Consider the following 14,535-nt stretch of genomic DNA (forward strand, 5'->3'; position numbering starts at 1 on the left):
CTCTCTCTCTCCTCCCATCTCTCTCTCTCTCTCCCTCTCCTCCCATCTCTCTCTCTCCTCCCTCCCATCTCTCTCTCTCTCTCTCCTCCCATCTCTCTCTCTCTCTCTCCTCCCATCTCTCTCTCTCTCTCTCCCTCCCTCCCATCTCTCTCTCTCTCTCCCTCCCTCCCATCTCTCTCTCTCTCTGTAGGTTTTGCCTTGATTCTGCTAAACAGACCCGTCAGAAGGTTGCAGTAAACTGGTCCAACTTTACCCTCAAAAAGGTTCCTTCCAACGCAGCCCAGTAAACTGACTGGTTCTCGAATGCAGAACCTCCCCCCCCCTTCAACATAACTATGTCCATACAACCATCGACGGCCTGAGGCCTTCTCTCTCATTCCCACTCCTCTTCTTTTTCCTCACCAAGCCAAGGGACCCTGGTGCAACACCATTTTTCCATTCAGGACTGCGATACTGTGTTGCTATTGGCTGACAGCCAGGGGATCATTCACTCACACACACGGGCGACTGAGACTAGACTCTGCCGTTTCGCAACGAGGGAGATGAGATCCAGGCTGAAACATGGAGAACTGTTTTATCGGATCTAATCTACTGTGTACTTCACTATGTAGTATGGAAAACAGTTACCTTATACAATAAAAAGTGTTTTTATTGCAATTGTGGCACATTTTAACATTGTTGAAAACCTCTTGTATTGTTATTGGTTGGTTTTATTCGATGCTTCTGTTCTCTGAAGGTACTGACCCCACGACCCCACGATCTGAGGTACCTTTAGTTTAGGGTATCTCTCCCTCAACCCCCCCCCCTTGTCGATAGGCTCTGTTTTAGATGATTGAATCGCCTCTGAATTATTTTACAATGTTTTTAAGAAGGTTCCGATTATGGTATGGAGGACACGGGCATTTTTATTAAACTGTTAAAACACAATATACTGTCATAGACATCACCACTATATGTGGGCTGGTTATCTATACTGTCATAGACACCATGTGTGGGCTGGTTATCTATACTGTCATAGACACCATGTGTGGGCTGGTTATCTATACTGTCATAGACACCACCACCATGTGTGGGCTGGTTATCTATACTGTCATAGACACCACCACCATGTGTGGGCTGGTTATCTATACTGTCATAGACATCACCACCATGTGTGGGCTGGTTATCTATACTGTCATAGACATCACCACCATGTGTGGGCTGGTTATCTATACTGTCATAGACACCACCACCATGTGTGGGCTGGTTATCTATACTGTCATAGACACCACCACCATGTGTGGGCTGGTTATCTATACTGTCATAGACACCACCACCATGTGTGGGCTGGTTATCTATACTGTCATAGACACCACCACCATGTGTGGGCTGGTTATCTATACTGTCATAGACACCATGTGTGGGCTGGTTATCTATACTGTCATAGACACCACCACCATGTGTGGGCTGGTTATCTATACTGTCATAGACATCACCACTATGTGTGGGCTGGTTATCTATACTGTCATAGACACCACCACCATGTGTGGGCTGGTTATCTATACTGTCATAGACACCACCACCATGTGTGGGCTGGTTATCTATACTGTCATAGACACCACCACCATGTGTGGGCTGGTTATCTATACTGTCATAGACACCACCACCATGTGTGGGCTGGTTATCTATACTGTCATAGACACCACCACCATGTGTGGGCTGGTTATCTATACTGTCATAGACATCACCACCATGTGTGGGCTGGTTATCTATACTGTTATAGACATCACCACCATGTGTGGGCTGGTTATCTATACTGTCATAGACACCACCACCATGTGTGGGCTGGTTATCTATACTGTCATAGACACCACCACCATGTGTGGGCTGGTTATCTATACTGTCATAGACACCACCACCATGTGTGGGCTGGTTATCTATACTGTCATAGACACACCATGTGTGGGCTGGTTATCTATACTGTCATAGACACCACCACCATGTGTGGGCTGGTTATCTATACTGTCATAGACACCACCACTATGTGTGGGCTGGTTATCTATACTGTCATAGACACCACCACCATGTGTGGGCTGGTTATCTATACTGTCATAGACACCACCACCATGTGTGGGCTGGTTATCTATACTGTCATAGACACCACCACCATGTGTGGGCTGGTTATCTATACTGTCATAGACACCACCACCATGTGTGGGCTGGTTATCTATACTGTCATAGACACCACCACCATGTGTGGGCTGGTTATCTATACTGTCATAGACATCACCACCATGTGTGGGCTGGTTATCTATACTGTCATAGACATCACCACCATGTGTGGGCTGGTTATCTATACTGTCATAGACATCACCACCATGTGTGGGCTGGTTATCTATACTGTCATAGACACCACCACCATGTGTGGGCTGGTTATCTATACTGTCATAGACACCACCACCATGTGTGGGCTGGTTATCTATACTGTCATAGACACCACCACCATGTGTGGGCTGGTTATCTATACTGTCATAGACACCACCACCATGTGTGGGCTGGTTATATATACTGTCATAGACACCACCACCATGTGTGGGCTGGTTATCTATACTGTCATAGACATCACCACCATGTGTGGGCTGGTTATCTATACTGTCATAGACATCACCACCATGTGTGGGCTGGTTATCTATACTGTCATAGACATCACCACCATGTGTGGGCTGGTTATCTATACTGTCATAGACATCACCACCATGTGTGGGCTGGTTATCTATACTGTCATAGACACTATGTGTGGGCTGGTTATCTATACTGTCATAGACACAACTATGTGTGGGCTGGTTATCTATACTGTCATAGACACACCACCATGTGTGGGCTGGTTATATATACTGTCATAGACATCACCACCATGTGTGGGCTGGTTATCTATACTGTCATAGACATCACCACCATGTGTGGGCTGGTTATCTATACTGTCATAGACATCACCACCATGTGTGGGCTGGTTATCTATACTGTCATAGACACCATGTGTGGGCTGGTTATCTATACTGTCATAGAACACCATGTGTGGGCTGGTTATCTATACTGTCATAGACACTATGTGTGGGCTGGTTATCTATACTGTCATAGAAACTATATGTGGGCTGGTTATTTATACTGTCATAGACACCACCACCATGTGTGGGCTGGTTATCTATACTGTCATAGACACCACCACCATGTGTGGGCTGGTTATCTATACTGTCATAGACATCACCACTATGTGTGGGCTGGTTATCTATACTGTCATAGACACCACCACCATGTGTGGGCTGGTTATCTATACTGTCATAGACACCATGTGTGGGCTGGTTATCTATACTGTCATAGACACTATGTGTGGGCTGGTTATCTATACTGTCATAGACACACCACCATGTGTGGGATGGTTATCTATACTGTCATAGACACCACCACCATGTGTGGGCTGGTTATCTATACTGTCATAGACATCACCACTATGTGTGGGCTGGTTATCTATACTGTCATAGACACCACCACCATGTGTGGGCTGGTTATCTATACTGTCATAGACACCACCACCATGTGTGGGCTGGTTATCTATACTGTCATAGACACCACCACCATGTGTGGGCTGGTTATCTATACTGTCATAGACACTATGTGTGGGCTGGTTATCTATACTGTCATAGACACCATGTGTGGGATGGTTATCTATACTGTCATAGACACCACCACCATGTGTGGGCTGGTTATCTATACTGTCATAGACACCATGTGTGGGCTGGTTATCTATACTGTCATAGACACCATGTGTGGGCTGGTTATCTATATTGTCATAGACACCACCACCATGTGTGGGCTGGTTATCTATACTGTCATAGACACCACCACCATGTGTGGGCTGGTTATCTATACTGTCATAGACACTATGTGTGGGCTGGTTATCTATACTGTCATAGACACTATGTGTGGGCTGGTTATCTATACTGTCATAGACACCATGTGTGGGATGGTTATCTATACTGTCATAGACACCACCACCATGTGTGGGCTGGTTATCTATACTGTCATAGACACTATGTGTGGGCTCGTTATCTATACTGTCATAGACATCACCACCATGTGTGGGCTGGTTATCTATACTGTCATAGACACCATGTGTGGGCTGGTTATCTATACTGTCATAGACACCACCACCATGTGTGGGTTGGTTATCTATACTGTCATAGACACCATGTGTGGGCTGGTTATCTATACTGTCATAGACACCACCACCATGTGTGGGCTGGTTATCTATACTGTCATAGACACCATGTGTGGGCTGGTTATATATACTGTCATAGACACCATGTGTGGGCTGGTTATCTATACTGTCATAGACACCATGTCTGGGCTGGTTATCTATACTGTCATAGACATCACCACCATGTGTGGGCTGGTTATCTATACTGTCATAGACATCACCACCATGTGTGGGCTGGTTATCTATACTGTCATAGACACCATGTGTGGGCTGGTTATCTATACTGTCATAGACACCATGTGTGGGCTGGTTATCTATACTGTCATAGACACTATGTGTGGGCTGGTTATCTATACTGTCATAGACACCATGTGTGGGCTGGTTATCTATACTGTCATAGACACCATGTGTGGGCTGGTTATCTATACTGTCATAGACACCACCACCATGTGTGGGCTGGTTATCTATACTGTCATAGACACCATGTTTGGGCTGGTTATCTATACTGTCATAGACATCACCACCATGTGTGGGCTGGTTATCTATACTGTCATAGACACCACCACCATGTGTGGGCTGGTTATCTATACTGTCATAGACACCACCACCATGTGTGGGCTGGTTATCTATACTGTTATAGACACCACCACCATGTGTGGGCTGGTTATCTATACTGTCATAGACACCACCACCATGTGTGGGCTGGTTATCTATACTGTCATAGACATCACCACCATGTGTGGGCTGGTTATCTATACTGTCATAGACACCACCACCATGTGTGGGCTGGTTATCTATACTGTCATAGACACCACCACCATGTGTGGGCTGGTTATCTATACTGTCATAGACACCACCACCATGTGTGGGCTGGTTATCTATACTGTCATAGACACCACCACCATGTGTGGGCTGGTTATCTATACTGTCATAGACACCACCACCATGTGTGGGCTGGTTATCTATACTGTCATAGACACCACCACCATGTGTGGGCTGGTTATCTATACTGTTATAGACACCACCACCATGTGTGGGCTGGTTATCTATACTGTCATAGACACCATGTGTAGGTTTGTATTATTTCAGCTTTTATTTCTTTCATCACATTTCCAGTGGGTCAGAAATTTACATAAACTCAATTAGTATTTGGTAGCATTTCCTTGAAATTGTTTAACTTGGGTCAAACGTTTTGGGCAGCCTTCCACAAGCTTCCTACAATAAGTTGGGTGAATTTTGGCCCATTCCTCCTGACAGAGCTGGTGTAACTGAGTCAGGTTTCTAGGCCTCCTTGCTCGCACACGCTTTTTCAGTTCTGCCCACACATTTTCTATAGGTTTGAGGTCAGGGCTTTGTGATTGCCACTCCAATACCTTGACTTTGTTGTCCTTAAGCCATTTTGCCACAACTTTGGAAGTATGCTTGGGGTCGTTGTCCATTTGGGAGACCCATTTGCGACCAAGCTTTAACTTCCTGACTGATGCCTTTAGATGTTGCTTCAATATATCCACATCATTTTCCTCCCTCATGATGCCATCTATTTTGTGAAGTGCACCAGTCCCTCGTACAGCAAAGCACCCCCACAACATGATGCTGCCACCCCCGTGCTTCACGGTTGGGATGGTGTTCTTCGCCTTGCAAGCATCCCCCTTTTCCTACAAATATAACGATGGTCATTATGGCCAAACAGTTATATTTTTGTTTCATAAGACCAGAGGACATTTCTCCAAAAAGTACCATCTTTGTCTCCATGCGCAGTTGCAAACTGTAGTCTGGCTTTTTTTATGGCGGGTTTGGAGCAGTGGCTTCTTCCTTGCTGAGTGGCCTTTCAGGTTATGTCGATATAGGACTCGTTTTACTGTGGATATAGATACTTTTGTACCTGTTTCCTCCAGCATCTTCACAAGGTCCTTTGCTGTTGTTCTGGGATTGATTTGCACTTTTCGCACCAAAGTACGTTCATCTCTAGGAGACAGAACGCGTCTCCTTCCTGAGCGGTATGACGGCTGCGTGGTCCCATGGTGTTTATACTGGCACACTATTGTTTGTACAGATGAACTTGGTACCTTCAGGCGTTTGGAAATGAACCAGACTTGTGGAGGTCTACAATTTTTTTTCTGAGGTCTTCGCTGATTTCTTTTGATTTTCCCATGATGCCAAGCAAAGAGGCACTGAGTTTGAAGGTAAACCACCTCCAATTGACTCAAATGTTTAGCCTATCAGAAGCTTCTAAAGCCGTGACATCATTTTTCTGGAGTTTTCCAAGCTGTTTAAAGGCACAGTCAACTTAGTGTATGTAAACTTCTGACCCACTGGAATTGTAATACAGTGAATTATAAGTGAAATAATCTGTCTATAAACAATTGTTGGAAAAATTACTTGTCATGCACAAAGTAGATGTCCTAACCGACTTGCCAAAACTATAGTTTGTTAACAAGAAATTTGTGGAGTGGTTGAAAAACGAGTTTTAATGACTCCAACCTAAGTGTATGTAAACTTCCCTACTTCAGCTGTATACTGTCATAGACACCACCACCATGTTTACATTTTTTTTTAATTTTATTCCACCTTTATTTAACCAGGTAGGCTAGTTGAGAACAAGTCCTTTATTTAACCAGGTAGGCTAGTTGAGAACAAGTCCTTTATTTAACCAGGTAGGCCAGTTGAGAACAAGTCCTTTATTTAACCAGGTAGGCTAGTTCAGAACAAGTTCTCATTTACAACTGCGACCTGGCCAAGATAAAGCAAAGCAGTTCGACACGTACAACAACACAGAGTTACACATGGAATAAACAAACATACAATCAATAACACAATAGAACAAAAATCTATATACAGCATGTGCAAATGAGGTAGGATTAGAGAGGTAAGGCAATAAATAGGCCATGGTGGTGAAGTAATTACAATATAGCAATTAAACACTGGAATGGTAGATGTGCAGAAGATGAATGTGCAAGTTGAGATACTGGGGTGCAAAGGAGCAAGATAAATAAATAAATACAGTATGGGGATGAGGTAGGTAGATAGATGGGCTGTTTACAGATGGGCTGTTTACAGATGGGCTATGTACAGGTGCAGTGATCTGTGAGCTGCTCTGACAGCTGGTGCTTAAAGCTAGTGAGGGAGATATGAGTCTCCAGCTTTAGTGATTTCTGCAATTCGTTCCAGTCATTGGCAGCAGAGAACTGGAAGGAGAGGCAGCCAAAGGAGGAATTGGTTTTAGGGGTGAGCAGTGAGATATACCTGCTGGAGCGCGTGCTACGGGTGGGTGTTGCTATGGTGACCAGTGAGCTGAGATAAGGCGGGGCTTTACCTAGCATAGACTTATAGATGACCTGGAGCCAGTGGGCCTGGCGACGAGTATGAAGCGAGGGCCAGCCAACTAGAGCATACAGGTCGCAGTGGTGGGTAGTATAAGGGGCTTTGGTGACAAAACGGATGGCACTGTGATAGACTGCATCTAATTTGCTGAGTAGAGTGTTGGAGGCTATTTTATAGATGACATCACCGAAGTCGAGGATCGGTAGGATGGTCAGTTTTACGAGGGTATGTTTGGCAGCATGAGTGAAGGATGCTTGTTGCAAAATAGGAAGCCGATTCTAGATTTAATTTTGGATTGGAGATGCTTAATGTGAGTCTGGAAGGAGAGTTTACAGTCTAACCAGACACCTAGGTATTTGTAGTTGTCCACATATTCTAAGTCAGAACCGTCCAGAGTAGTGATGCTGGACGGGCGGGCAGGTGCGGGCAGCGATCGGTTGAAGAGCATGCATTTAGTTTTACTTGCATTTAAAAGCAGTTGGAGGCCACGGAAGGAGAGTTGTATGGCATTGAAGCTCGTCTGGAGGTTAGTTAACACAGTGTCCAAAGAAGGGCCAGAAGTATACAGAATGGTGTTGTCTGCGTAGAGGTGGATCAAAGAATCACCCGCAGCAAGAGCGACATCATTGATGTATACAGAGAAGACAGTCGGCCTGAGAATTGAACCCTGTGGCACACCCATAGACTGCCAGAGGTCCGGACAACAGGCCCACCGATTTGACACACTGAACTCTGTCTGAGAAGTAGTTGGTGAACCAGGCGAGGCAGTCATTAGAGAAACCAAGGCTGTTGAGTCTGCCAATAAGAATGTGGTGATTGACAGAGTTGAAAGCCTTGTCCAGGTCGATGAATACGGCTGCACAGTAATGTCTCTTATCGATGACGGTTATGATGTCGTTAAGGACCTTGAGTGTGGCTGAGGTGCACCCATGACCAGCTCTGAAACCAGATTGCATAGCGGAGAAGGTACGGTGGGATTCAAAATGGTCAGTAATCTCTTTGTTAACTTGGCTTTTGAAGACCTTAGAAATGCAGGGTAGAATAGATATAGGTCTATAGCAGTTTGGGTCTAGAGTGTCTCCCCCTTTGAAGAGGGGGATGACCGCGGCAGCTTTCCAATCTTTGGGGATCTCAGACGATACGAAAGAGAGGTTGAACAGGCTAGTAATAGGGGTTGCAACAATTTCGGCAGATAATTTTAGAAAGAGATGGTCCAGATTGTCTAGCCCGGCTGATTTGTAGGGGTCCAGATTTTGCATCTCTTTCAGAACATCAGCTATCTAGATTTGGGTGAAGGAGAAGTGGGGAGGTTTGGGCGAGTTGCTGAGGGGAGCGCAGGGCTGTTGACCGGGGTTGGGGTAGCCAGGTGGAAAGCATGGCCAGCCGTAGAAAAATGCTTATTACCATGAAAGATGCTTTCCTAACTGCCTGTGTATATTTGTTCCTAACTTCCCTGAAAAGTTGCATATCACGGGGGCTGTTATGGGTTGGTTATATATACTGTCATAGACACCATGTGTGGAATGGTTATCTATACTGTCATAGACACCATGTGTGGGCTGGTTATCTATACTGTCATAGACACCATGTGTGGGCTGGTTATCTATACTGTCATAGACACCATGTGTGGGCTGGTTATCTATACTGTCATAGACACCACCACCATGTGTGGGCTGGTTATCTATACTGTCATAGACACCACCACCATGTGTGGGCTGGTTATCTATACTGTCATAGACATCACCATCATGTGTGGGCTGGTTATCTATACTGTCATAGACACCACCACCATGTGTGGGCTGGTTATCTATACTGTCATAGACATCACCATCATGTGTGGGCTGGTTAGCTACACTGTCATAAACACCATGTGTGGGCTGGTTATCTATACTGTCATAGACACCACCACCATGTGTGGGCTGGTTATCTGTACTGTCATAGACACCACCACCATGTGTGGATTGGTTATCTATACTGTCATAGACACCATGTGTGGGCTGGTTATCTATACTGTCATAGACACCATGTGTGGGCTGGTTATCTATACTGTCATAGACACCATGTGTGGGCTGGTTATCCACCCTGGTATTGTGCTCTCATGACCTCAATCGAACTGCTCTGATTGTGCCAACCTGTCCCCGCTGTATGACATCATCCGCTGAACCAACGCTGGTCATTCATTAACGGTTTGCAGTTAAAGATGGCGCCCTATTCCCGGGTTGCATCCCAAGAGCCCCATTGAGTAAGTCATGATGGCGTAGTTTATCAATGTTCCTCAAACTATGTAGGAATCAACAGCAGTGGATGACATGGAACCCCATGGATCAATAGATTCAATACCTCACGTTGTACAATGCTATTGATGACATGAAATTAGATTTATTTTTTTTTTAAACAAAGAAAAAAATATTTATCTGACTATTGTGTTTAACACTTAGAATCATATCTTTACAAGATGTGTTTTAAATTAATGTAGTGTATGTGAACACCTGCTCGTCAAACCTCTCATTCCAAAATCATGGGTTTTAATATGGAGTTGGTCCCCCCCTTTGCTGCTATAACAGCCTCCACTCTTCTGGGAAGGCTTTCCACTAGATGTTGGAACATTACTGCGGGGACTTGCTTCTATTCAGCCACAAGAGTATTAGTGAGGTCACTGATGTTGGGGCGATTAGGACTGGTTCACAGTCGGCGTTCCAATTCATCCCAAAGGTGTTCAATGGGGTTGAGGTCAGGGCTCTGTGCAGGCCAGTCAAGTTCTTCCACACCGAACTTGACAAACCATTTCTGTATGGACCTCGCTTTGTGCACGGGGGCATTGTCATGCTGAAACAGGAAAGGGCCTTCCTCAAACTGTTGCCACAAAGTTGGGAGCACAGAATTGTCTAGAATGTCATTGTGTGCTGTAGCGTTAAGATTTCTCTTCACTGGAACTAAGGGGCCCGAACCATGAAAAACAGCCCCAGACCATTATTCCTCCTCCACCAAACTTTACAGTTGGCACTATGCATTCTGGCAGGTAGCGTTCTCCTGGCATCCACCAAACCCATATTTGTCCGTTAGACTGCCAGATGGTGAAGCGTGATTCATCACTCCAGAGAACGCGTTTCCACTGCTCCAGAGTCCAATGACAGTGAGCTTTACACCACTCCAGTCGACGCTTAGCATTGAGCATGGTGATCTTAGGCTTGTGTGCGGCTGCTCGGCCATGGAAACCCATTTCATGAAGCTCCCGATGAACAGTTCCTGTGCTGACGTTGCTTCCAGAAGCAGTTTGGAACTCGGTAGCGAGTGTTGCGACCGAGGACAGATGACTGTTACGAACTTCAGCACTCGACGATCCCGTTCTGTGAGCTTGTGGCCTACCACTTTGCGGCTAAGTCGTTGTTTACCCTAGACTTTTTCACTTCACAATAACAGCACTTACAGTTGACCCGGGACAGCTCTATCAGGGCAGAAATTTGACGAACTGACTTGTTGGAAAGGTGGTATCCTATGACGGTGAGCTCTAAAGTAGGGGCCATTCTACCGTCAATGTTTGTCTATGGAGATTGCATGGCTGTGTGCTCGATTTTATACAACTACTCGCAACGGTGTGTCTGAAATGGCTGAACCCAGTTGGAGTGTCTACATACCTTCACATAACTGCCATTTAGTTCATCTCCCATTGGTTGTTGGCGACGTTTCTGCTATCAGAGATTATATCTTCCCCCATGGTGGTCTGTGAAATAATTATGTACTGTGGCCATGTTCTCAACATTGTATGCATCTCAAATGGCACCCTATTCCCGATTTTTTTATAGTGCACTACTTTTGACCAGGCCCCATTGGGTAGGGCACTATATGGGGAATAGGGTGCCATTTGGGATGTTACCCATGGCTGCCTCATACTGTTGTTTTGATCACTCACCTCCCTGCTGATACAGGATTGTATTCATTAGGTCTCAAACGGAAGACGACAGGAACAGACGACTTGGACTTGTCCAATAATAACCGACTGGTTTTGTTTTCAGTTGAAAAATGTCCTCAATCATCACCCGATCTCAATGTTTGTACATGAAATAAGTGATTGTAGGGCCTTTTACAACACATCTACAATGATGACCTGTCTCTCTGAGGATTTCAACCATAATGATGACCTGTCTCTCTGAGGATTTCAACCATAATGATGACCTGTCTCTCTGAGGATGGGTGAGGATTTCAACCATAATGACCTGTCTCTCTGAGGATTTCAACCATAATGATGACCTGTCTCTCTGAGGATGGGTGAGGATTTCAACCATAATGACCTGTCTCTCTGAGGATGGGTGAGGATTTCAACCATAATGACCTGTCTCTCTGAGGATTTCAACCATAATGATGACCTGTCTCTCTGAGGATGGGTGAGGATTTCAACCATAATGACCTGTCTCTCTGAGGATGGGTGAGGATTTCAACCATAATGATGACCTGTCTCTCTGAGGGATGGGTGAGGATTTCAACCATAATGATGACCTGTCTCTCTGAGGATGGGTGAGGATTTCAACCATAATGACCTGTCTCTGAGGATGGGTGAGGATTTCAACCATAATGACCTCTCTGAGGATGGGTGAGGATTTCAACCATAATGATGACCTATCTCTCTGAGGATGGGTGAGGATTTCAACCATAATGACCTGTCTCTCTGAGGATGGGTGAGGATTTCAACCATAATGACCTGTCTCTCTGGGGATGGGTGAGGATTTCAACCATAATGATGACCTGTCTCTAAGGATGGGTGAGGATTTCAACCATAATGATGACCTGTCTCTCTGAGGATGGGTGAGGATTTCAACCATAATGATGACCTGTCTCTCTGAGGATGGGTGAGGATTTCAACCATAATGATGACCTGTCTCTCTGAGGATGGGTGAGGATTTCAACCATAATGATGACCTGTCTCTGAGGATGGGTGAGGATTTCAACCATAATGACCTGTCTCTCTGAGGATGGGTGAGGATTTCAACCATAATGATGACCTGTCTCTCTGAGGATGGGTGAGGATTTCAACCATAATGATGACCTGTCTCTGAGGATGGGTGAGGATTTCAACCATAATGATGACCTGTCTCTCTGAGGATGGGTGAGGATTTCAACCATAATGACCTGTCTCTCTGGGGATGGGTGAGGATTTCAACCATAATGACCTGTCTCTCTGAGGATGTGTGAGGATTTCAACCATGATTAAAATATTTCATAATACTCTGACCCTTCTGGGGTCGTACACCTCAGTGAGAACTTCTGCTTGTCACTCCGTATCTGATCCTGCAGTCCTGAACTTAGATGAGTTCCCTTTCTGATCACAAAACGATCGCTAGTTGAAGTGATGTTACGAAGGAAGTGGTGCTTCGATGTTTAAAGGCTTTCCGTCATATATTCTCTTCTTGGTTTTCTTTTTTCTTCCCGAAAATCTTTTAAGGTTTATATGCAACTAACTAGAAGACATTATCTGAAATGTGTGGAATGTGGATGTTTATTATTCCATTAGGCCTAAGCCAAGTTGGCTTCTTTTCTGTTTTTTATTTTTATTTTTTATTATTCACTTTTGATACTGTGAAAACCTTTTTCATTCAGAAAGATTAAAACATTTTGCCGTTTTGACAAAATAAAGTGAGGTGTTTTGCTTTCCGAGTGGTTTTAGGTTTTAGGCTAAGGTCTCATGATATGATGCATCATGTAGGTGCCACTGTAGCTCAGTTGGTAGAGCATGGCGCTTGCAACTCCAGGGTTGTGGGTTCGATTCCCACGGGGGGGCCAGTATTTAAAAATGCAATAAAATGTATGCACTCTACTGTAAGTCGCTCTGGAAAAGAGCATCTGCTAAATGACTAAAATGTAAAAAATACATTTGTTTCAGAATTGTCTAATATCGATAAAGGTTATTTTAAACCAAAGTCATCATGTTAAAGTCCAGACTAGCGGAGGATGGCAGACACGGGGAGGGCCAGACTTGGTCTAGCTGACACCAGCTTTCCATGTCTTCCCAACAGTGTGTAGTCATGAGGGTGGCTACTCAAACTTCTTACTCCAGCCATATAGAATGATTGAGACCATAAGGCTGTTTTTGAGGGCTTCTACCATTTTAAAGTAGTCCACTGAGTGGGACTCTCCAACTTTTTGGGGTTGATTCCATGACCTTTATGAAATGAGTTACCTCATCAGTTGGTTAACATAACCTTTATGAAATAATGAAGCCTTTGTGTTTTTTTAAATTATTACATAAATTCTTATTTTCAGTGTTTATCCCCAAAAAAAACTACAAAAACGCCATTCATTTTCCTCATAGCCTTTGTCCAACGAAACAATGCGGAGTTAATACCTACTCACAGCCGCCATAAGAGGAAGTACGGTCTATTGGGATGCCACAGATGGTACAATGAGCCAGATGTTTCACCGGATGTATAAATCTGAAGCATCCGGTTGGCGTCTCCACCTCACGACCAAATATGGTGATGAGGAAGCCCAGTGGCCGGCAGAGGGCGAACATGGATTTTGGCTTACATTCTGCTCATTTATGAAACATTTTAATGTCAATACAGTTTTCTGTTACCAAAACTAGAATATGTTACGAACACAGTGGACTAAGTTTTGTATACTTTACCCTTTTGCCAAAGTTTCAACAAATGTGCGTTGTTTAGGAGCGGAAGGGAGAATTTAGTTATTGCACTTCAAGCTCATGGACATGAACGAAGACGGAGCAACCGGAAGAATTCAGTTTGAGTTGTCAGGCACGGACAGACCAAAGACAGTACAGTATGAATTTAGGTTAAAACTTGTTCTCCAATAGAAATCCCCGATCACACTTGTAGGTGATGTCATGGCGAATTTCCCAGTTAAAGGTTAAATTAAAAATTAAAAAATCAGGGTCCAAAGATTATAGATATACTGACAAGATACATGTCTCTTCGCCTGAACAATGGGAGTCGTTATTCACAAAGCAGCACGGCGGGCAGTCCAGTGGC

At 44.5% G+C, this 14,535-nt stretch overlaps 1 protein-coding gene across 1 annotated transcript in view; it reads left to right on the forward strand.

Annotated features, from left to right (window-relative positions):
• LOC106604117 (protein FAM193B) overlaps positions 1 to 657 on the forward strand; it is a 30,734-nt gene extending 30,077 nt beyond the window's left edge. Inside the window, exon 11 of the mRNA XM_045717816.1 lies at positions 191 to 657. Within this exon, the coding sequence (XP_045573772.1) occupies positions 191 to 287 (97 nt within the window). The 3' untranslated portion in view covers positions 288 to 657. The remainder of the gene's footprint in view (positions 1 to 190) is intronic.
• The last annotated feature ends 13,878 nt before the right edge of the window (positions 658 to 14,535 follow it).

The sequence above is a fragment of the Salmo salar genome, chromosome ssa05 (genome assembly GCF_905237065.1).
Source record: "Salmo salar chromosome ssa05, Ssal_v3.1, whole genome shotgun sequence".
In the NCBI taxonomy this organism is placed as follows: domain Eukaryota; kingdom Metazoa; phylum Chordata; class Actinopteri; order Salmoniformes; family Salmonidae; genus Salmo; species Salmo salar.